The 25,883-nt window shown below is 34.9% G+C and overlaps 1 protein-coding gene across 1 annotated transcript in view; it reads right to left on the reverse strand.

The window, feature by feature from the left end:
* Window positions 1-25,883, reverse strand: part of TUBGCP3 (tubulin gamma complex component 3) — a 142,301-nt gene that overhangs the window by 59,270 nt on the left and 57,148 nt on the right. Inside the window, exons 9-11 of the mRNA XM_074192056.1 lie at window positions 19,082-19,150; window positions 18,360-18,492; window positions 12,392-12,558 (exon numbers count right to left, since the gene is read on the reverse strand). Coding sequence (XP_074048157.1) covers window positions 12,392-12,558; window positions 18,360-18,492; window positions 19,082-19,150 — 369 coding nt within the window. The remainder of the gene's footprint in view (window positions 1-12,391; window positions 12,559-18,359; window positions 18,493-19,081; window positions 19,151-25,883) is intronic.

Below are 25,883 nucleotides of genomic sequence, written 5' to 3' on the forward strand. Positions count from 1 at the left end.
TCTTTGAATAATAAAAGACACTTTTTATAATGAAAATTTTAAAACTAGAGTAATTCTAAGCTGAAAAAAAGTATTGAAATGAAAACTCTCAAATGAATTCAAAGGCAAATTCTGAAGAGTTATGCCTATTTCACCGATCTTCATGCTCAAAGAAAACTGTTGGTGAGAATTTTATTATTTTATTACCTTTGCATAACATGAAATCATTATTTCTAAACTAAATAAAAACAACACTGGTTTCCTCCCTCCTTATTCTCCCCTCTTCCTCTGTTTTTCTTATCATCTACAAAATGTCTAAATTCTTTACAGCTTTGCCAAGAGGTTAAATAATATTTTTTTATTTATTTAAGACAATGGGGTTAAGTGGCTTACCCAATATCACACAGCTAGTTAATTATTAAGTGTTTGAGGCCATATTTGAACTCAGGTCCTCCTGATTCCAGACCCAGTGCTATATCCACTGTACCACCAAGCTGCCCCGAGGTTAAACAATTTTGATAACAGAGTTACCTTATTTCTATCTCATGTATATAATCATCATGATCAAGAGATGGCTGTCACTTCCCAGAATTTGTAAGTTATTCTATTAACCAATATGTATAACCTTGTAGGCAGCTAAATAGTGAAATAGACAGAATGCCAAGTCTGCAGTCCACAAGGTCTGAGTTCAAATTCAACCTTATGGCTAAGAAATCCTGGGCAAGTCTCTTCTTAACCTATTTGAGATTTTCTCAACATAAACAGTGATTATTAATAGCACCTACTTCTCAGAGTAGTTGTGTAGACCAAATGAGGTTACTGTAAAGCACCTAGCACCAGGCCTGGAACACAGTGAGCACTATCTAATGTCAGCTATTACTATTAGAGTTTCTTCTTTACTGCTTTTCTGAGATACCACAAGTCAACCAAGAAACTTTTAGCAACAAAATTAGAAAATTTTCTCAAATAAGGGAAGAAAAAGGTCAAAAGACAATATACATAACCAAGAAAGGATAAGAAGATCAAATTCTACTGTCTAAAAATATTCTGTGCTACTAGGAGAAATAGTAAATACAACTAAAGGAACTATCAAAGGCACAGATTGATAGCCACCTCCTCCTAAAAAAACATATAAAAGCAAACAAATATATATAAAACAAATGAACACAAGAACTGACAAGGGAAAAAAAATCCTAATTTTTATGTAAAATGCATGGGGCATTGTCTACAATTTTCTTTTAATGATACATTACCAAAGGAAAACCTACAATAAGCTAAAACTAAGAATAATGCTAATACTGAAGACCAAAATGGCTACTTCCAAAATCATAGCATCAGACTTCATCAGAAGTCTATAATTGAAAAACTTAAGTTATAAAAGAGGTCACAAGTTGTTTGATATAATGGGAAGCAAAGATTAAAATTCCATCTCATCTCCCACTTGAGATAATAACAAGCTAGGTGGCACAGTGTATAGAGGCCCTGGAGTTAGGAGGCCCTGAGTTCAAATTTGACCTTAATACTTACTTAGTTTTGTGACCTTGGGCAAGTCACTTAATTCCATTGCCTTGTAAAAATCCAAAAAAAGAAAAAAAAGCTTTTGTAAGGTTATACAAGTTTTATTATTCTCATCACAGACAGATAACTGAGACTGACTCATAGTCACATGCCTAAAAAATTATCAGATGTGACATCAACTCCCATAGGCATTTACCAAATGCTTTGATATATAACACTTCAATTGAACCTCACAATAAACCTATTGTGTAAATGCTACAAATATTATTACCCCCCTCTTTACAGATGAGGAAGCTGAGGCTGAGAAAGGTTAAGGAGTTTGTTCAGAGTTATGTAGCTAGATTCTAAGTTATGGTTCAAGTCTCCCAACTCTTATTTCAATACTCTATCTACTACATTATATCCTACTGCCTCTCAAAAAGCACAAAGAAATATAGTCAGCTACATCAAGATATATAGTTCAAACTATCAAAGATATAGAATGTTGAAACAGCAGTGTTAAAAATGTACAAACTATCCATCTTGTGGAATGGTCACACGCACTTGTCATTAAACTATAAATGTATGCCATTAGAATGAAGGTTACTCAAAGAAATCAAGAACATTATACAAAGAAACAAAGAATAGTATCTGTGGTCTCCTAGTCTAACAAGAGAGACTCAAAACTAGAGTTATCTCATCCAGGACTTTACAAATCAACATACACTTAATGTGTCAAGTATAATTTAGATATGTTATTATTTTAAGTGAGATTTTATTTTCTTTATACTATGTTTGCAGAGTGAATGAAAGAAGCTCCTAAGAAAGCATTCCATTTATGAATTCATCTTATTGACCCGATAAAACTAAGCCTACACACACACATAAACACACACTTCAAAGTATTTAGGTGGAAGGGAAGGTCTAAATAAACATAGATTAGATCATCTATCATTAAATAAGATCTGATTCTAGATTAAGGCTCATTTTTATAAAATGAGATTGATAAATTTAAGCTATGTTCCTCTTGAGAAAGAAAATTCGAATTTAGTGACTGCAAGCTGGCAATTTTGGGAGTAGTTCACAACAACAACAAAAAATCAGAAGCAATTACATATTCTATAATATTTTATTGCTTTTAGCCATAACTATATTTCCAGGATTACATTTATATGTAGTATAATTACTTAACCTTTTGCTAATGAATGCATATAGTAATACAAATATTTCCATTTTTCAAAATAAATCAATCAATGTCAATAAAAGAATAGTAAATAGAAGGCTTTTCATTTGTGGTTCATTAGATCATGCATTTCTCAATAAGTAACATTTAATAGACATTTGTTAAGTATACAAAATATGGCAATAGAGTAGGAACATAACAACATTCTGGAGTTATACATAATTCAATTCTATTTTCTTTACCTCAACAGATCTAACATTCCAGGAAGTTTATGCATGATAAAAGTAAATTAGTTAATATGGCTGTAATTTTTAAGAAAGGCTACAATATTCATGTTAAATAATAATTTAATTTTCAAAATAGCTAACACAATATCCTCTTAAAATTAATAAAGACCAAATAGCAAAGATAACTTTAATATTTTTCCAACTCCAACTTCCAAAAAACTTATAATAGCTATGATCCAAGCAGGAAGAATTTGAGTTTCTGATGAATAAGAAAATTTTGACGAGTCAGATTTAAAACTTCAGCTTAAATTTCATTTTTCTTCCACAAAGATTTTTATTAATGAGCAAAAAAAAGTTCAGTTCATATTTAGTTATAAAAAATGAAGGATATCTCTCACTATATAGAGGACACAAATTTATTTTAATATTGAAACATCTGGAATCTTGATCCCCAGTTATAAACTGTTAAACAAAATAATCCATTACAAATTAATGCTATCTAATTTCCAGTCCATCATTGGAGATAAAAAGAAAAAAAATCATTTCTATTAAAAAGCTGCCATTATACTGGAGAGTAATGTCATAAAAGCTAAAGGAGAATTTACCACAAAGGAGAAGAAGACCTATACTGTCAAAAGTTGCAGTGATGGGAACATAAATACAGCGAGTAAATACAAAGCAATTTCGGGAAGAAGAAGGAACACTAACCCAATAAAGTGAATCATGAAAAGATTTCACAGAGAAGTGAATGCCTGACCTGAGAGCACTCAATGAAGACTGAGATTCTAAGAGGGAAAAATGAAGAGAGGGCATACAGAAGACACTGGGTATGGCTTACTTACATTAATCTAGGGGTAGGAGATAATTTGGTTAAAAACACTCCAGTTTAAGTATGAAAAGGAGTAACATTATGTAAGTATGGCATGATAAGTCTGAGCCAGAGTGTAGAAAGTTTTAAAGGCTAGACAGAAGCATTTTGGAAGATGATTTTTTTTTTTTAGCAAATGATAAGAGAGATATTGGAAGCAGAGAAATGAATTATAAGACTGAGAGATGATAAGGACCTGAAACAGGCTAATGGTAATTTAAGAGGAGAAAATAGAACAGATAAAATATTGTGGAAAGAGAATCCATAAAATTTGGAAAACTTATTGGCTACAGTAGATGAGGGAGAATAGTTAAGGATAGTATCAAGAATATAAAACTGTATTACCCTAAAGAATGATAGTGTTTTCCATAAAAATAGATAAGTTTGAAGGAGAGGTAGGCTTAAAAAAATATTTCATTTAGGTCACATTGAGTTTAACATGAAGGAACATTCAGTATAAAGTTGGTGATAACAGAACTGATGCTTATTAGAAAAATCAGATATGGATATATGGATGTGGGAATCATTTGGATAAAGAAGATAACTGAACCTGTGGCATGAGGGAAATCACAAAAGGAGAGAATACAGGTCCAAGAATTTTTAAGTAACAGAGTAGAGATTAGAACTTAAGCTTCTCAACTTCATTTCAATTGTTCTTTTCAGTAAACCTGGTTATCTAACATTTTTACTTAATCTTAAAAATGTAATAATGCAATATTTAGTGATAAAGGAAGGGAAAGGCTAGGAGCCTGATGTTCTTAATTCTAACCCCCATGTCTCTGTCAAAACACTCCATTGCAGACTTCTGGTCAAGATAGAGGAAAGCGCCTTTCCCCCCAAGATGGCACCGAAGGCCAAGAAGGAAGCAGTCATCCCCCCCACCCAAAGACAGAAGCCAAGGCCAAGGCCTTGATGGCCAAGAAGGAGGCATTGAAGGGTGTCCACAGCTACAAAAAGAAAAAGATTCGAACCTCCCCCACCCTCCAGAGACCGAAGACACTAAGACTTCAAAGGCAGCCAAAATACCCTTGGAAAAGTGCCCCTCAGAGAAAGAAGCTTGATCACTACACCATCATTAAGTTCCCCTTGACCACAGAGTCTGCTATGAAAAAGATTGAGGATAATAACACCCTAGTCTTCATTGTGGACATCAAGGCCAACAAGCACCAAATCAAGCAGGCGGTAATGACATCGATGTGACAAGGGTCAACACACTGATCTGGCCTGATGGAGAGAAGAAGGCCTACATCTGGCCTGATGGAAAGAAGAAGGCCTACGTACAGCTTGCTCCATACTGTGATGCTTTAGATGTTGCCAACAAGATTGAAATCATCTAAGCTGTCCAGCTGCCCTGCTTCTTCAGCCACAATAAAAAAAGTTTTCCAAGATAAGGGAAAGCTCTCCTGGATTTCCCTCAAAACTAACATGATTCTTAACAGATTTTGGATCCACAGGAACCAAGGAGAACACCTAGAAGGAGAACACAGGGGAGAATGGGCAAGCCTGGGGCAAGAAAGCAAAGACCTAGCACAGGGCTGCAGGGTGAGGCTGGGGGATTAACCTGAGAAAAGTGGTGAAAGCATTTGCAGATTTTCTGTGTGCCTGACCTCTGCTGCAAGCCCTGGTGTTTTCAGGGAGTCTCCCGCTTCCTGTGGGAGAACATGACTTTCTCCAGAACAAAAACAGCTCATAGGTGTTTGTAGCTTGACCTATAGCTCAGGTGTGGGCAGTAGATCTTTCCCAGCTCTGATTGTGGATTAAGATGATTGACTGTCTAGCCTGAAGGACCAGCCCACATAGTGCAAAGAAAATCCAGATCCTACCTACCCTGCCCCCAACCCCCACTCCCCCAGGGCTAGGGAGTGTCCTACTAATCAACTTCATGGATAATGCAGAGAAAGCTTCTGGCAACCCTTACAGGCTGGTCCACTGAGTAACCCCCAAGAGTGGGCAAGGCCTCTAAGGATCTCAATACTGAAGATCTGTGAACCAGCCCCTCCTCCAATCTAAGACCCTAGGGAAAGGGCCCAAAATGAAGAAAGGCCAGCTCAAAGCAGGATCCATAGAATGTTACTTTGAAAACAAGGATCCTAACTCAGAGAGGACTGGAACTTTAGAGGAGAATATGAATTGGCCTCTACTCTTCTTAGATGAGATCAGCAAGGAGTTCAACAAAACAAATTCTTTGAAAATACAATTAGATAAGTGCAAAAAGAAAATAATTCTCTCAAAAATATAACTGGACAAATGGAAAAAGACAACTTCTTCAAAAATAAAAATTGGCCAATTAGAAAAGAAGTTACAAAAGGTAAATGAAGAAAATTTCTCTAAAAATAAGATTGGAATCTTGGAAACTCATGACATCATGTGACACCAAGAAACTGTCAAACAAAATTTGAAAAGAAAAATAGAAGAAAATGTAAAATGTATTTCTCAATAAGTAATATTTAATAGACATTTGGCATTTAGAATGAGGTTATTCAGTTTCCACTTAGTTTTAGGTCTATCTCTTCATGGCCCATTATTGCACAAGATTTTCAAGGTCTGGAAAAGAATATATTCAGTATTTCTTCCTTTTTGGCAAAACAACAGAACTGGAAAAATGATCCAAGAAAGACAATTAACTTCCTGAAAACTTTGAAGAGAAAAAAGCCTGGACTCCATTCTTCAGGAGATAGTGAAGGAGAACTGCCCAGATATCCTGGAATCAGAGGGCAAAATAGTCATTGAAAGAATACATTGATCCCCTCCTAAAAGGGATCCAAAAATGAAAACACCAAGGAATATTATGGACAAACTCCAGAACTATCAAATCAAGGAGAAAATTCTACAAGTCATCAGAAAGAAATAATTCAAATACCTAGAAGCCAAGTCAGGATTACACAGGACCTGACTGCATCAACATTAAGGGATCAAATGGCCTGGAATATGATATTCTGTAGAGCAAGGTAGCTTGGACTGCAGCCAAGAATTCACTATCCAGTAAACTGAGCCTTCTCTTCCAGGGGCAAAGATAGACATTTAAGGAAATAGGAGAATTTCAACTTTTCCTAATGAAAAGACCAGAGCTAAACAGAACATTTGGTCTTCAAACATTATACTCAAAAGATACAGAGGATAGAGCACCAGACCTAGAGTCAGGAGGACCTGAATTCAAATATGACCTCAGACATTTAATAACTACCTAGCTGTGTGGCCACAGGCAAGTCACTTAACCCCACTGCCTTGCAAAAAAAAAAAAAAAGAAGAAGAGATATATGTAAAGGTAAGCAGGGGAAAAGAAAAAAAAACTTATCCAATAAGATGAAACTGGCTATATCCCTAACTGGGAGGAAGATTCTGACAACTCTTGAGAATTGTAACTCTATTAGAGGAAATATACTTAGCTAGAAGGAATGGACACTCATAACTTGTCTGTAACTTTGATGGAATGATTTAAAAATAACATCTCATTAAAAAGGAGGGACAGGAAGAAGGGGGAGACTGAATGGGGGAAATTACATCCCATGAAGCGGTACAAAAGATCTATTATAATAGAGGAAAAGGGAGAAGAGAAGCACCTGAATCTTATTCTCATCAAATTTGGCTCAAAGAAGGATTAACACATACACTCAGTTGAATTTAGAAACTTACCTTACCTTTCAAGTATTAAGAGGAGAAAGGGGGAAGGGAAAAAGGAACTGACAAAAGGAAGGGAAGGAAGAAGGTGTGATTCAGAAGCACAATACTGGCAATTAGGGATAAGGTGAAAAAAAATGGAAAAATAAAAATGGAGGGAAGATAGCATGGAGGATGATAAAGAGTTAGTAATTATAACTCTGAATGTGAATAGGATAAACTCTCCTAAAATATAAGCAGATAGAAAAGCAGATTAAAATCCAGAATCCTACAATAGACTGCTTACAAGAAATGCATTTATGGGGTGGCTAGGTGGCACAGTGGATAAAGCACCAGCCCTGGAGTCAGGAGTACCTGGGTTCAAATCCGGTCTCAGACACTTAATAATTACCTAGCTGTGTGCCCTTGGGCAAGCCACTTAACCCCATTTGCCTTGCAAAAAACCTAAAAAAATGCATTTGAGGCAGAGAGATACATACAAAGTAAAGGTTGGAGCAGAATATATTTTGCTTCAGCCGAAGTGAAAAAGGAAGGAGTAGCAATACTTATCTACTTATCTGAGACAAAGCAGCTGCAAAAACAGATCTCATTAAAAGAAGGAAGGAAACTACATTTTCCTAAAAGGTACCATAGATAATGAAGAAATTTCAATACTAAATAGGTATGCACCAAGCAGCATACCATCCAAATTCTTAGAGGAGAAGCTGAATGAGTTATGGAAGACACAGACAGCAAAACTCTTCTGGTGGAAGACCTCAACCTCCCTCCCTCAGAATTAGATAAATCTAACTATAAAATAAACAAGAAGTTAAGGAGGTAAATAGAACGCTAGTAAACTTAGATATGACAGACCTTTGGAGAAAACTGAACAGGGATAGAAAGGATTATACTTTTTTTTTTCTGCAGTACGTGACACCTACAGAAAAACTGATCATGTACTAGGGTATAAAAACCTCATAATCAAATGCAAAAAAGGAAGAAATAATGAATACATTCTTTTTCAGACCTTAATGCAATGAAAATCACATGCAATAATGGGGCATGACGAGACAGACCTAAAACTAATTGGAAACTAAATAACTTCATTTTAAAGAATGAGTGGAGCAAACAACAAATCATAGAAAGAATTAATGATTTCATCCAAGATAATGACAATAATGAGACAACATGCCAAAACTTATAGGATACAGTCAAAGCAATTACTAGGGAATATATTATATCTCTAAAATGCTTACATTAAAAAATGGGCAAAGAGGAAATCAATGAATTGAGCATACAACTAAAAGAGGAAAACAAATTAAAATCCCCCAATTAAATACAAAATAAGAAATTCTAAAAATTAATAAAATTGAAAGCAAGAAAACTACTAAACTAATAAATAAAATTAATATTATGAAAAAACAATAAAATAGACAAACCTTTGGTTTATTTGATTAAAAAAGAAGAAAACCAAATTACTAGTATCAAAAATGAAAAGATGAACTTACAACCAGAGGAGTAAATTAAAGTAATAATTCAAGAAGTATTTTGCAAAACTATACTACAAAACTATAAATTTGATAATTGAAGTGAAATGAATGAATATTTACAAAAATAGAAATTGCCCAGGTTAAATGAAGAGGTAATCGAATACCTAAATAATCCTATCTCAGAAAAAGAAATTCAATAAGCTATCAATGAACTCCCTAAGAAAAAATCTCCAGGACTAGATGTACTAACAAGTGAATTCTAAGGAACAATTGGTTCAAATTCTATATAAACTCTTTGGAAAAATAAGTGAAGACAGAACTCGGTCTTACTCTTTCTATGATACCATCATGGTGTTGATACCTAAACCAGGAAGAGCCAAAACAGAGAAAGAAAATATTATAGACCAATTTCCCTAATGAATATGGATGCAAAAATCTTAAATAAAATCTTAGCAAAGTGTTTACACTATAACCAAGCAGGATTTATTCCACGAATGCAGGGTTGCTTCAATATTAGGAAAACTGTCAGCATAATTGGTTATATCAAATAACAAACCTTACAGAAATCATATTATCTCAATAGATGCTGAAAAAGCCTTTGATCAAATACAGCATCCATTTCGACTAAAAACCCTAGAGAACATAGGAATAAAATGATAAGCAGTATCTATCTGAAACCATCAACAAACATTTACGGAGATAAGCTAACATCATCTTCAATAAGATCAGAAGTGAAACAACAATGCCTGTTACCACCACTACTATTCTATATTGCATTAGAAATGTTAGCTTCAGCAATAAGAGAAGGAAAAAGAAATTGAAGGAATTAGAATTAGGAAGGCAGAAACCAAACTATCACTCTTTATAAATGATATGATGATAAGCCTAGAAAACCCTTAAAAATCATGTAAAAAACTACTGGAAACAATTAGCAACATTAGTAAAGTCACAGGATAGAAAAAGAGCCCACATAAATCTTCAGCATTTTCATATATATACATATATATATATATATATATATATATATATATATATATATTACTAACAAGATACAGTAGCAAGAGCCAGAAAGAGAAATCACATTTAAAATAACTTCAGACAACATAAAATATACCTCCCAGGGCAGACTCAAAAACTCTATGAAAAAAACTATAAAACATTTTCCACACAAATAAAACATATCTAAATAACTGGGCAAATAGCAACTGCTCATGGATAAGCTGAACTAATAGTATAAAAATGACAATTCTTAAATTAAACTACCTATTTAGTGTCATACACTCAAACTTCCAAAAAATTAGTGAACTAGAAAAAATTGTAACTAAATTCATATAGAGAAACAAAAAGTTAAGAATATCCAGGGATTTGATAAAACAAAATGCAAAAGAAGGCAGCTTAGCCTTACAAGGTCTAAAATTAAATTATAAAGCATCAGTCATCAAAATTGTCTGGTACTGGCTAAAAAACAGAATGGTGGATCAGTGGAATAGACTAGGTGCAAAAGAGACAGCAGGAAATGATTATAATCATATGCTCATTGACAAACCCAAATAGTCCAGCTTCTAGGATAAGTACTCACTACTTGATAAAAAAACTGTGGAAAAACTGGAAGATATTATGGCAGAAACTTGGATTATTCCAACATCTCAACACCCTATACCAAAATAAGATCAAAATGGGTGCAGGATTTAGACATAAAAGACAATATTACAAGCAAACTAGGAGAACAAGGAATAGTTTTCTTGTCAGATCTATGGAAAGGGAGGCAGTTTATGAGGAAGGAAGAGAAAGAGAGTACTATAAAAAATAAACTGATAATTTTGATTGTATTAAATTAAAAAGCTTTTGCACAAAGCCACTCTAACCAAAATCAAAAGAAATGTAATAAATTGGGAAAAAAATTTTACAACTAATGTTTCTGACAACTCATTTCTAAAATATATAGACAACTGAGTCAAATTTATAAAAAAAACAAGCCATTCCCCAATTGACAAATGGTCAAAGGATATGTAAAGGGAATTTTGAGACGAGGAAATCAAAGCTATCTATAGACAAATGAAAAATTGCTCTAAATCAATACTGTTTAAAGAAATGCAAATTAAAGCATCTCTGAGATACCACCTCACACCTCTCAGATTGGCCAACATGGCTAGAAAGAAGAATGATCCATGTTGGAAGGGATGTGGGTTATCTGGGACAGTAATGCATTGTTGGTAGAGCTGTAACCTGACCCAACCTTTCTGGAGAGCAATTTGGAATTACGCCAAAAAGGCAATAAAAATGTGCATACTCTTAGATCCAGCAAGACCACTACTGGGTCTATATCCTGAAGAGATCATGAAATGGGTAAAAATCCTACAGGTTCAAAACTATTCATAGCAGCTCTGTTTATAGTGGCAAAGAACTGGAAATTGAAGGGATGTTCACAAATCAGGGAATGGCTAAACAAATTGTGGTATATGTATGTGGTGAAACACTATTATTGTTCTATAAGAAATTAGGGGGATGGAATTTCAGAGAATCCTGGCAAAACTTGCATGAACTGATGCTGAGTAAGATGAGCAGAACCAGAAAAACACTGTACACCTTAACAACAACATGGGAATGATGATGAACCTTGATGGATTTGCTCGTTCCATCAGTGCAATGATCAGGGACAATTTTAGGGGATCCATGATAGAGAATACCATCAGTATCCTCAGATAAACTATGGAGTTTAAACAAAGACCAGAGATTATCTTCAATTTTTTAAAAAGTTTTCTTATGTACTACATAAATTTGCTATCTCTAATATTTTCTTTCTTCCTTATGGATTTTTTCTCTCAATACATTCAATTTTGATCTATTCATATCATGCAAACATATATAAAGACTATATCAGATTGCCTTCTGTTGGGGAGAGGGAAGGGAGGAAGGGGGCAAAAAATTTTTAAATCCAGATCCTTGCAAAAAAAAAAAGATTGATAGAAACTACTATTATATATAATTGGAAACAAAATATTTAAATAATTTTTAAAAAACTCCATTGTAATAGTTAAATTTCTGAAATTAGTTCATAATAATTCTCATCTTGGCATACATGAAGTATTAAAGTGGTGCTATTTTTAAGGAAGAAAAAATCAAGACTCAGAAAATGCTAAGTAACCTGATATTTAGGTAAGTTCAAATTTGCATCTCTGATTCCAACTTTTTTTTAAGTCAAATATAACAGAGACTTTCACTGACCCAAGTTTCTTCAAAATCATCTTAACAGATAACCTGTTTAGCTCTTAAATTTCTGTCTACACTTTATTTACCAAATACTTGTGTAACCTCAGGAAAATCACTTACCTGTTGTGCACTATGACTTGTACATTTATAAAAACTAAGAGAGTATCTGAACTCTAATAACCTCAAAGATGTATGAAGATGAAATAGTAAGAAAGGAAAGCATTTTAAAAAATATAAAGTCCTATAAAAATGTAAAATGCATTAAAAATTATTACTGCTAATGAAAAGGCTAATCACTTCCAAGGTATTATGTTTCTAAAAATATTGTATCATTACTTACTTCATGGTATGTATCTTCCAGCTCTCCATCATATATCCAACGATAAAGAAAATTCAAAACAGGATGTGACACCAAACTGAGAATATGTTGTACTAGAGATCTCATATATGGATCTCCTGTTTTAGTATAGGCATGGACTGCTGATGCTAATTCACCACCTTTCCTTCCTGGGGGAAAAAAAAATATTAATTTTTTTTTAGGGTTTTTTTTTTCTTGCAAGGCAATGGGGTTAAGTGGCTTGTCCAAGGCCACACAGCTAGGTAATTATTAAGTGTCTGAGGCTGGATTTGAACTCAGGTACTCCTGACTCCAGGACCAGTGCTCTGTCCACTGCGCCACCTAGCTGCCCCAAAATATTCATTTTTAAAGATCAAGACTAACCAATTTTAACATGTGCTAGAAAGTAAGTATGATTAAGACTGTCTAAAGAGAAAAAAGATCACATAATAATAGTCTTAATTTTGGTAAAAAGCTTATGTGACTAAATCTCTCTTTCAATTTTTATAACTAAATTATAATTTTTCAATACTACTTAAGCTATTTCTGGATGAAAAGTTATATTATCTTGAATTACAAATAGTAAATTCTTTCTAAAGAAACTGATTACATTTGATTACAAGATAAAGCTTAAATCTTTTAAAATATAGACACAACAAAAGTAAAGTTGTTAACAAATATTTAAATGAAGATATTCAAGATGACATTAAGATTTTGAAATTGCAAATATTCTTCTGCACATAGAGCACTGCAAATAAATTTATGCATGCCGACGACAAGAAAAACTTTAGGGTTTAGTGAGAATGTTCTTTAAGGATAATTCAAATTAATAATAATTAAAATTTATATCAGTTAACAGTTTTAATAAGAAATCAATTATGAGAATGTTTTAAGTTTGCTTAATACCTAATAGACATTAAGAATCTGACATGTTGTGACAACTAGATAGAGTTGTTGACATAGTGGGTAGAGCACCAGCTGTGGAATTTAGGAGGACCTGAATTCAAATCTGGCCTCAGACACTTAATGCTTATTTAGCTCTGTGACCCTGGGCAAGTCACTTAACCCCATTGCCTTGCAAACAACAATAATAATAACAACAACAATAATAATAATACATGTAATTCTATCAAACAAATTGTTTTAAGTTCCATTTGAAGTATAAACAAAAGCCCAACATTGAAGACTTTCTTATAGTATGACACATTAGTCTAATGTTTGTTTATATTTTTAATTGTTTTTAAGTCAAGTCAATATATTCCCCAATAGTTTAATTTTCCTAAATAAAAGCAGCAAATTCACAGTCTTTGAATTTTACACAGTTGTAAAGAAAACACGATAAATTTATTAATTTTAATATTCACTTAAAATGAAATTTTGAACTGGTTGATCAGAAGAACAAAAAGGTTAATTTTTAAGTTAATATTGAACTCCATAGGAAAAAAGAAAAAATGCACCACAGTCATCTCTAAATATGTCAATTTTTTTTCCTGCTTCCAGTACATGCAAGGGGGTTAACCACATAATATAATTCTGTTGAGCTGACATGAAATCAAAATGGTGAAAAAAATTTCCAACTCCATTTAATCAATTCTATTAACTGTCATTCATTTACTCTTGCAATAAGCATTTACTAATAATAAGCAGGAATTAGCTTGAACAATACTGCACAAAAGAATAAAAAATGTAAAAGGAAAACATAGATCTCACCTATCAGAGTTTACAATCCAGCTAAGAAAAAGAAAACTATAAACAAAACATTTTTTAAAAATTTTAAAGCAATAGATAAAATGAACGAAATTCCATGTGGCAAAGTGAAGGAAAAAATATTTTGAGGTAATTATAAGTGTTTTGGATCATAGATCCAGAGTTAAAAAGAGTTCAATCTAACCCAATGTCTTCATTATACAAATGATGTAAATGAGATCCAGTGAAAATAAATGATTTGTCAAATAATATGGTAAGCATCAGAGGCAGGATTTGAAACAAAAATCTCCTACTCCAGTGCCAATGCTTTTTGTCTTGAGCTATATCTTAGGTAATGCTAGATCATAGGAGAAGGCATTCCAGACAGAGGAAAAAAACAGCAGAAATTAAACCTGGGAACATTTTATGGTGGAGAGAAGCTAAGGACACTCATAAAAATGGGCTTGATCCAGGCATGTCAGATCACACATCTGAGCTCCCAGTTACCAGAGAGGCTAAAGCTGATAGATTTCTTGAGTTCCAGAGTTCTAAGCTTGTATGCTATGCTAATCAGGTGGTCATATTAAGGCTAGCATTAATAGATGAGCTCCCAGGAGCAAGGGACCACCAGATTTACCTGAGGAGGGAGGAATGCAACCCAGGATGGAAACAAAACAGGTCAAAGATCCTATGCCAATAAGAGTAGTACGCCACCTGCAATTAGTAATTTGACTTCCAACCTAGGCAAAGATGAGGAAAGAGAAGGAAGGAGGGAGTTGAGGAGGGTAAGAGGGAGGGAGGGAGGAAGGAAGGAAGGAAGGAAGGAAGGAAGGAAGGAAGGAAGGAAGGAAGGAAGGGAGGGAGGGAGGGAGGGAGGGAGGGAGGGAGGGAGGGAGGGAGGGAAGGAAGGAGGGAGGGAAGGAAGGAGGGAGGGAAGAGGGAGGAGGAAGGAAGGAATCTGTTATAAATATTTAAGAGTACCTTACATTTATAAAGTATTTAAGAGTTCTCAGAGTACTTTAAAATATCTCACTTAAAAGTAGAATTCAATGTTCAACATACAGTTTTTAGAGAATGAAATGTACTGATAAAGAAAAATTTAAGATTAAACTATATTATGACTATGAAAACATTGTGATCAGGAAAAGCAATTCTCAAAATGTCAATTAAATGAAGACATTTTATAATTAATGTATGCTTTTCAAGTTAAGATTATATTTTTGAAATGAAAATAAATATTAGCATTTGTAACTTGAGGTTAAGACCTTTTTAGTACTTTATGTAATAAATCTTAATAATATTTACTCTTCTTATTCTAGGGGATGTATTTTAAGTTAAAGAACCAAATTTAGAAAAAAAAGGAAATATCTATTGCCTATCTATTTTTTATAAACACCAAATTTAGTAACAAAAAAAGTAAATTAGGCAGTTTCCTCTATTTTCAATGAGTTCAACTGTATTTCTTAAAAATTCTTATTAATTCACCTAAGATTAGATTATAGGCAAGGGATTAGGGAAGGGAAGGGAAGGGAAGGAATAAAAGTTTGCATTGGTTTTCTCACTTTCCTACTAAAACAGACATTAGACTCAAGTGTACTTAGTTACTTGAAGTTATAAAAGTTATGAAAATTCAATGGTGCCTCTTTCGGGTATAATCAATAAACAAATATATATGAAACACCTTTGTGCCAAGTACTGTGCTAAGTGTTCAAGAAAGAAACAAAATGGGGCGGCTAGATGGTGTAGTGGATAAAGCACCAGCCCTGGAGTCAGGAGTACCTGGGTTCAAATCCGGTCTCAGACACTTAATAATTACCTAGCTGTGTGGCCTTGGGCAAGCCACTTAACCCCATTTGCCTCACAAAAACCTAAAAAAAAAAAAGAAAAAAAAGAAAAAATAATGGTCCTTGTTCTCAAGTAGCTTTACATTCTAGTGTCTTTAACTGAAGTTTAATGCAACTAGTTAAATAAACTGTTGAAAAATATAATTCAAGATAAAGAAATGAAAAAAAGGCTAAAATGTTTATAAACTTTTCAAAAGACATGATTTTACATCATAAATGAAGACTGGGTTTCTCTGTCTCACCCAGGCTTAAAATACAGGGTCTATGTCTGAGCTCCAACATACTACTAATGGGAATAGAAACTTTATTAGGTTCTTAATTGGGCTAGTTCAGTGATCAACTCAGAGGAAAGAGAATAAAGATGAAAAAATGATACAACATGCAGTCACTTCAACCTAACCTGGTCAAATAAGTGTAGACAAATAGGAAAAAATGAAAAATGAACAAAATGGAGCCTTGATTTGACTTTCATCACTTCTTAGAAACATTTAACCAAGGTGAAGTAGCTGCCACAACACAGAAGCTGAAAAAGACCCGAAATTCACCAAAGTACAAACCCAAGAAGAAACAAAGGCAACCAAAGGAAACACTTATTGAGAGTACAAATGTATCTTGCAAAACCTACAGAAGAGAATGAAGGCATACTTCATAATTAAGAAAACATCACCTCATAAAAAATAAAAACATAGCTAATGAAAAAACAAGAATATAGCTTATTTCCTCAATGAAAATATGAGTGAGCAAAAGACACAATTTCGAAGGAAAGTCCCTAAAAAATACATCTAAAAAAAAAACACACAAGTCACCATACTGTGACTATACCACGAGGCAATGAAAACCTGTCCTACACAAAGCCTAAGTAAAAGGTTTCCTATTAATATTTTAATTCTTGAAATGTTCCTCTTCAAAGATAGCATATCAATTGCAACAAGCCCTAGATCATTTCAGATCTGCCTAAATGAAATCAACAGTAACGAAACATAAATTAATCTTTTCCATCCTTGGTAGAAAAACAAAGTTGATGAAAAATGTCCATGACATACACTTTGAAATGTAATTGAATAGTCACTTTCTTAAACTAGTCCATCAGCATGAAAATCTTGGACAGATTACAAGAATCTAGGTCCTGAAGTAAACAGGAAAAAATAGGTGGATTACAAGGATCTAGGTCCTCAAATAAATAGGAAAAGGAGATCAGGTTGGAGAGCACATAGGAAATTTCAATGAACCTAAATAGTTCATTATTCATTATCTCAATACCAATATCTGTGAAATTATTTTCCTGATGAATTAGAATATTATAGTCTCAGAAGAGTAAAAATGATAGATAGGCAATTGTGACCAAAAAACAGAATGTATTATGTGACCATAAAACAGGATGTATTATATTATATGACTTGCACGTAAGAAGCCACATAAAAGATATTACTAATAAGTATTATCACAAAACAAATGAAAATGAAAAATAAGAAATGAATAATCAAGTGGTACAACAGTATTCCTGACATATTCAAAATATAAGAGGAGAACTTTCAGTACATTAAACCAAAAGGATAATTCTTGTGCAACAAAAATCATAAGAGGAAAAGATGCAGAATATTCATGACAATGAAATCATCATTTAAAGTTCTAAAGTTCCTGAGCCACAAAATTACACAAGATGAAAATATGTGAAGAGAATACCCATGACAATGAAATCACCAATACAAAGAACTAAAATTCTTTAGTAAACAAATTGGGTATACATACCTTATAAAAAGATGTATAGATTACTTGATTACAGATTATTACAAAATGCTTTTGTAGCTAAATATTTTTCATTTGTTGATAAACAGGAATTTCCTAAGAGTTTTCCATTAAACTATATTTTGTGTTTGTATGTACAGTTATAGTATTTGTAAATACTGTTAAGACTAAATCTTAAAGAGGGCAAAAAAAGGATGAAGTCTTTCTTATCATAGTCCAAAAACTCAAGATTGTTTGCAATAGGCAAGCTCCTTGAGAGCAAATCTTTATATTCCCTACTACAGTGCTTTGAAGAGAATTTAAAAGTAACAGGGAAAGTATAAAGAAGGGTTAGAGCAGATGCAAAATAAAAGGATGTCAGGGAGAACAATAGGGGAAAACAGAAAAAATTAGGATTATTCAAACTGGAAAAGATAAAGTTATAATATATTCTAAATGAATTTTATTTTATACTTCTTTAAGCAACACTGAGAAGATTCCCAGGACTAGGGAGGTGATAGTTCAGCTGTATTGGGTAAGAGATCTTTTTTTTGTTCAGTATTTGTAATTTAATCTATGCCAAAAAAAAATTATCCTATGAAAACTCCCTCCACTGATTCAGACTGGCAACTTATTTGTAATTGGTATTACAGGTCTTACTAACTTTAAAATGGCACAAATATGAGAAGAATATGTTCTAAGAAATGAAAAAAGACCTTGACAGTGATCAACCAGTGCTGCAAGTGTCTTCAACCTTATTTTAGGATCATATGTCCAAACTAGGAGTCGGCGAAGTGTTAAGCTGCTTTCAAGTCCCAAATTGACACCTTGATCATCCTCTAGTTGAAGCTAGGAAATAAAATAGAGAGACAAAAAGTAAGAAATATCATTTCAAAAAAATTAAGCACTGTGTATATAATTTCCTATTTAATTCAAATTTATTTTATGAAATCAATTCTAATTTGAAAAAGTGATGCATTTGATATGTGGGTGAGTTTTACTGTACTTTTTTGTTAACTTTTGTATTTAAATACATCTCTGGCATAGAGAAGGCACATAAAAGGAAATATAGGTCATAGTAAAATGAAAGATAAATTTTTAAGGAAGAAAATTACAAAAGGAAGGGCTGTTCACGGAAAGTACACTAATTGTTTCAAGGCACAAAAAAATCCATTCAATATAGGGAAATAGGACACCTTAATTATGCCATAGGATTTTCTAAAAATGTTCCTAAAGTGGAACTTCTCTCTCTGCTCTGGGATATGTCAAAACCAGATTTTCACCAAGCTACAGTTAAAAGTTTATCAATAAGATTTTTAATATTAAAACAGGCTTATATAAAAAATCTAATTTAAAATATTCTAGCCAGCTACAGTTATTATACACTTGAAACACTAAATAGTAGGGAGCTAAAATAAAAGGGTAAATCTCATTTTACCTGTGAATGTAAAACAGAGAGTAGTCTATAGTATTCTTTAAGTTCTTGATGTAAGGCAGCACAAAAACTCTGTATAGGAAAAAAAAGTACAATAAATCTTTTTGTAAGACAATTTTTAGAGCGGGCAGATGGTGGAGTAAAGACAAGAAATCCCACAGCTCTCCCCAAATATTTGAAATGATGACTAACCAAATTCTAGAATGGCGGAATCCACAGATTGAGTGAAACAATTTTCCAGCCCAAGACAACTTGGAAGATTCACAGGAAAGGTCTATTACATTTGGATTACAAAGGGTGGCAAGCACAGGGCTGCATTGCTTCCAGCCATCCAGGGCAGCCTGTAGGGCACCTGGGTCCATGACAGCGGGGGTGGTTTCTGGACCTCTCAGTCCAGGGACTGCCCCGATGGTCAGCAGGAAAATCTGCTGCACCAGAGCAAGCGTGAAGCCCAGCCCAGCATAGGCCTCAAAGTAGCAACCCAGGAGCAGTTCCGTGGAGTCAACCAGCAAGGAGTCGCCTGGCAGCTGCTTCCAGACTGCTTAGTCCATCAATGTTAAGGGGGTTACAGAAGACTGCAGAAATCTCTTTGTTATCTATCCCTGAGGCAGGATTTTGTGGTTTTGCCCATACTCAGATCAAAGTTGTAGTTTAGGGCCCCAGTCTAAGGAAAAGTAGTTTTACTGCCATGGCAGAGGCACAGACTGGGAGAGCAGTCAGAGCCTCTCATAAGACCTTGAAAGAATTGAGATTCCCTAGGAAGTATCCATGAAAACAGCTGCAAAATCCCTCAAAAGCTTGGGACAATGCACCTTCCACCCTGGAAGCAGAACCCCACCTTAACAAAGGGTTAAAAATCAAGTCACACAGTGGGGAAATGAGCAAACAACAAAAGAAAAAAAGATCAAATCACAATTACTGTGATCCTTTGGAGGATCAAAATACATACTCAGAAGATAACAGTCAAAGCTTCTGTATCCAGAGCCTCCAAAAAATATAATTTGAACTCAGGCTATAGAAAAACCCAAAAAAGATTTTGAAAAGCAAGTAAGGGAGGTAGAGGAAAAATTGGGAAGAGAAAAGAGTGATGAGGGAAAATCATGAAAACCAAAATAATATTTTAAAAAAAACAGTTCAGGTCAAATGGAAAAAATTGGCCAAAAGATCACTGAAGAGAAGAATGCCTTTAAAAAGCAGAATTGGCCAGATGGAAAAGGAGATCAGAAAGCTCTCTGAAGAAAACAATGCCATTAAATGTAGAAGTAAGCTGAGGAAAGCTGATGACATTGTGAGAAATCAAGAAACATTAAAACAAAAACAATAAAATAAAGAACTAGAAAATGTGACAGTAACTCACTGGAAAAAGAACTGACCTGGAAAACAGATCCAGAAGAGATAATTTAAAAATTATTGGACTACTTAAAAATCATGATAAAAAAAAGCCTAGACTTCATTTTTCAAGAAATTATCCTGGAAAATTGCCCTGGTATTCTAAGAGCAGAGGATAAGATAAATATTGAGGGAATCCACCAATCATCTCCCTAAAGACATTCCAAAATACACCCAGGAATATTATAGCCAAATTCCAGAACTCCCAAGTCAAGGAGAAAATAATACAAGCAACCAGAAAGAAACAATTCAAATATCATGGAGCTACAATCTGGAAAACACAAGATTTAGCAACTTCTACATTAAAGGCTCATAGGACTTGGAATATGAAAGGCAAAAGAGCTTGGAATGCAACTGAGAATCAAATACCCAGCAAAAGTGAACATTCCTCTTTCAGGGGCAAAGATGGACATTAATGAAATAGGGGACTTTCAAACTTTTCCTGTTGAAACGACCAGAGTTGAACAGAAAGTTTGATCTTCAAGTACAAGATTCAGGAGAAGCATAGAGAGGGTAGATAAGAAGTGCATTTTTGAGGAATTTAAAGATATTGAACAGCTAGTATTCCTAAATGGAAAGATGATACTGATAACTCATATGAACCATCTAATTTATTAGGGCAGATAGAGGGAGCATATATAGACAAGACACATGAGGGAATTGAATATAATGTGAGCTAATGGGTGAGAAAGGAATGTAATGGGAGAAAGGGAAAGGAGAGGTAGAATGGGCTAAATTATTTCACATAAAAGAGGCAAGAAAAAGCTTTTACAATGGGGGGGGGAGATGAGGGGGAATGAGTGAGCCTTCATTCTCATTGGAAGTGGCTCAAGAGAGAAAATAACAAACACAATTAGGTATAGAAATCTATCTTACCCTATAGGAAACTATGCAGAGAGATAGAAGAAAGGGGGAACAGGGGGAGGGAGGGAGGCAGGCTGTAGGTGATAGAAGAGAGGGAATATGGTAGGAGAGGAGGAATAGGAAGAAAGGAGAGAGTAGAACAAATGGGATGGGGAGGAATAGGATAGAAAGAAATACAGCTAGAAAGTGAAACTGTGGGAAAAAAATATTGAAGCTCTGATGGACTAATGATAAAGAATGTGATACACCCCAAAGACAGTTGATGGTATCTGAAAACAGACTAAAACATACTTTTTTTTCCACTCACCTTATTTTTCTTGAGGTTTGCCTTTCTTTGTGTGGGATAAAGGGGGAGATTATGTTTACTCTTATGACATGATTATTGTAGCAATGTGAAAAAAATGAATAAAAGTAAAGTGCTTTAAAAATTTTTTTAAAACAGACTAGCATATAATTACATATTTAATTATATAGTCTGAAGAAATAGCATCCTGTGCTTTTCACTTTGATTCATTCTTGAATTATATTAAAATTTATAATGCATGGAATTCCCTTCAATTTAAATCTTCATTAAGATATGCCACAATTCAGTGGGGGGGGCAGAGTCAAGATGGCAGCAGGAGAAGAGCCTCTCTTAGGTGCTCTCTCCAAAATATTTCAAAAAACCTTAAAATTATGACTCTAACTAAATTTTCAAGAGGCAGAACCCACAGAAAGATCCAGTGAAGCAATTCTCCAGTCCAAGGTAACCTGGAAAATAATGGGAAAACTCTTTTCCATGGGGTTGGAAGAATGACTCCCAGAGCAAAGGAACTTCAGCCTCCTCAGAACAGCCCCGGGGTGCCTGGGAGTGGTGGCTCCTGGTAGCTGAAGCACTATCCTGACCAGCACCCCAGAGAGCACCAATCACAACTTGGAAGATCAGCAAGGAGACCTCTGCCAGAGTGAGCACGAAGCCCAGGTCCTCAGCACGGTTGTGACACTCAGTTCAGCCAGGAAACAGAAGCAGAAGCCTCCAAGCAGCTGTGCCCTGATTGCTCAGCCCATCAAAGGTAAGGGAGTGGAGGGAGACTGCCAAGTTCTGTCCTTTGTCCCTGGAACAGGACTCTGGGACTCTGACCACATTCAGACCTTGGTCATAATCTAGGCCTCCCATAGAGCAAGGACCCCCCCCCACCCCAGCCCCATGGCAGAGGGGTACAGGAGAACAGTCAGAATCTCACATACTGAGGGTCCATGTGGGGGTGTCCCAATAATACTCAGAAGTTCAGGAAGCACCCCAAAACCAGACACAGGCTGGGGAAGTAAGTAAACCAAAAAAAAAAAAAAAAAAAAAAGGAACCTGACTGTAGCCAATCACTTTGGTCCCATGGAGGTCCAAAATACTCAATCAGAAGATGAGAAAGTGCAAACTTCTGCATCTAAAGACTCCAAGAAATATAGAAGTTGGGTTCAGGCTATGACAGAGGTCAAAAAAAGATTTTGAAAAATCAAGTAAGGGAGATAGAAGAAAAATTAGGAAAAGAAATGAAGGAGATGCAGGAAAAACATGAAAACAAAGTCAGCAGCTTAGTCAAAGAGATCCAAAAAAATGCTGAAGAAAATAACATGTTAAAAACCAGCTTAGGTCAAATGGATAAAACAGTTCAGAAAGTTATTGAGGAGAAGAATGCTTTAAAAAGCAGAACTGACCAGATGGAAAAGGAGATAAGAAAGCTCTCTAAGGAAAACAAATCCTTCAGAAGTAGAATGGCGCTAATGGAAGCCGATGACTTTGTGAGAAATCGAGACACAATAGTTCAACAACAACAAAAGAATGAAAAATTAGAAGAAAATGTGAAACATCACATTGAAAAAACAACTGATGTGGAAAACAGATTCAGGAAAGATAATTTAAAAGTTTTGGAATACCTGAAAGTCATGATCAGGAAAAGAGCCTTGGCATCATTTTTAAAGAATTCCTACAGGGAAAATTGCCGATATCCTAGAAGAAGAGGGCAAAAGAGAAATTGAGAAAATCCACTGATCTCCCCCAGAAAGAGATTCAAAAAAAAACAACCCCTAGGAATATTATAGCCAAGTTCCAGAACTCCCAAGTCAAAGAGAAAATATTACAAGCAGCCAGAAGGACACAATTCAAATATCATGGAGTTGCAGTCAGGATCACACAGGACTTAGCAGCAACTACATTAAGGGCTCGTGGGGCTTGGAATATAATATTCTGGAAGGCAAAAGAGCTTGGAATGCAACCGAGAATCAACTATGCTGCAAAACCGAACATCCTCTTCCAGGGGAAAAGATGAACTTTCAATGAAACAGGGGAATGTCAAATTTTCCTGCTGAAACAACCAGAGTTAAACAGAAAGCCTGACCTTCAAGTACAGGACTCAGGTGAAGCATAGAGAGGGTGGACGAGAAGGGTATGAGGGACTTGATGAACTGCATATATTCCTGCATAGAAAAATATACTGAAAATACTCATATGAAACTTCTCATTTAATAGTGCAGGTGGAAGGAGCTTTATAAGATGAAGCACAGGAGAGAGCTGAAACTGAAGATATAATATATAGTAAAAATGGAGTTAATGGCTAAAAGGGAGTAAGAGAAAGGAGAGGTGGAACAGGCTAAGATATTTCGTATAAAGATATTTTTTTTCCTTCTTTTTACAATGAGATTTTACAATGAAATGGGAGGGGGGAAGGTGAGGGGAAATGAGGGAACCTTCACTCTCATCAGAAATGGCTCAGAGAGGAAACAGCATGCACACTCAATAGGGTATAAACATCTAGTGTAAAAAGGAGAGAAGGGGCAAAGGGGGAAGGAAGGGGATGTGGTTGATAGAGAGGGTAAGTCATAGGAGAGAACAGTCATATATAACATATTTTCTTTTTACTTCTCGCAAGGGGTTGGGATTGGGTGGCCTGTCCAGGACCACAGGGTCGGGTGGTTGCTGGGGGTCGGGTGGTTGCTGGGGTCTCAGGGGGTGGTATGTGGGCTTGGGGCCTCTTGGCCCCAGGGCCAGTGATCAGTCCGCTGCACTACTCAGCCATCCTACAGCACATTTTAAAAGAGGGCCAGAGTGAAAGGAGAGAGAAAATATAGTATATGGCAATGGGGAGGAATGGATGGAGGGATTTACAATCAGTAACAGTGCAAAAGTATGGAAGTAATTTTTATGATGGACTTATCATAAAGAATGTGATCCACCCAAGACAGAGCTGATAGTATCAGAACACAGACTGAAACACATTTTTTTTCTTTCCTTTACTTTATTTCTCATAAGGGTCTATATTTTGGGGGGGAGGATATTTTGTTTACTCTTAAACAACAATATTCATAGCAGCCCTGTTTGTGGTGACAAAGAATTAGAAATTAACGTAAATGTCCTTCAATTGAGGAAAGGCTTAACAAAATGTGGTATATGTATGTGATGGAACACTATTGTTCCATTAGAAGTCAGGAAGGATGGAAATTCAGGGAAGCCCAGAAAGATATGCATGGACTGATGCTGAGCAAGATGAGCAAAACCAGAGAAACACTGTGTACACTAGAAGCAACATGGGGGTGATGATCAACCTTGACGGACTTGCTCATTCCATTAGTGCAACAATCAGGCACAATAGTTTATTTTTCTTCCTTAGGGCTATGACTACTCTCTCATCACATTCAACTTAGATCAATGTATACCATGGAAACAATGTAAAGACTAACAGACTGACTTCTGTGGGGAGTAGGAGGAGGGAAGCAAGATTAAGGGAAAAAATTGTAAAATATTCAAAATAAAATATATTAAAAAATAAAATAAAATGCAGAAAGATTAAGTGACATGCCCTACACAATAAGAACTTGGCAGAACTTCTCTCTCTCCTTTCTGTTTCTCTTCTCCCTCTTAGTCTCTCTTTCTGTCTCTCTCTCTGTCACTGTCTCTCCTTCATAGCTATCTATATTTTCATATCTATCTATTAAAAAAAAGTGAATTCAAGGCTCTTTTCCTGGTCATGACTTTCAGGGAATCCAGTAATTTTGAAGTTATCTTTCCTGGGTCTGTTCTCCAGGTTAGTTGTTTTTCCAATGAGATAGCTCACATTTTCTTCTAGTTATTTGTTCTTCTAGTTTTGTTTCTTGATTTCTCACAAAGTCATCAGCTTCCCTTAGCTCCATTCTACATGTGAAGGAGTTGTTTTCCTCAGAGAGCTTTCTGATCTTTCTCATATGGTCAATTCTGCTATTTTAAGGCAATCTTCTCCTCATTAACTTTTTGGACTGCTTTTTCCATTTAACCTAAGCTGGTTTTTAACATGTTCTTTTCTTTGTTATTTTTTTGTATCTCTTTGAGCAAGTGGCTGACTTGGTTATAATGATTTTCCAGCATCTCTCATTTCTCTTTCCAATTTTTCCTCTACCACCCTTACTGATTTTCAAAATCTTTTTTGAGTCATTCCATAGCCTGAGACCAATTACCATTTTTATTTGAAGTCTTTGGATACAGAAGCTTGGATTTTGTCATCTTCTGAATATGTGTTTGATCCTCCATGGAACCAATTATCTACAG

Source organism: Macrotis lagotis, chromosome 6 (assembly GCF_037893015.1).
Source record: "Macrotis lagotis isolate mMagLag1 chromosome 6, bilby.v1.9.chrom.fasta, whole genome shotgun sequence".
NCBI classification, from domain to species: Eukaryota; Metazoa; Chordata; class Mammalia; order Peramelemorphia; family Peramelidae; genus Macrotis; species Macrotis lagotis.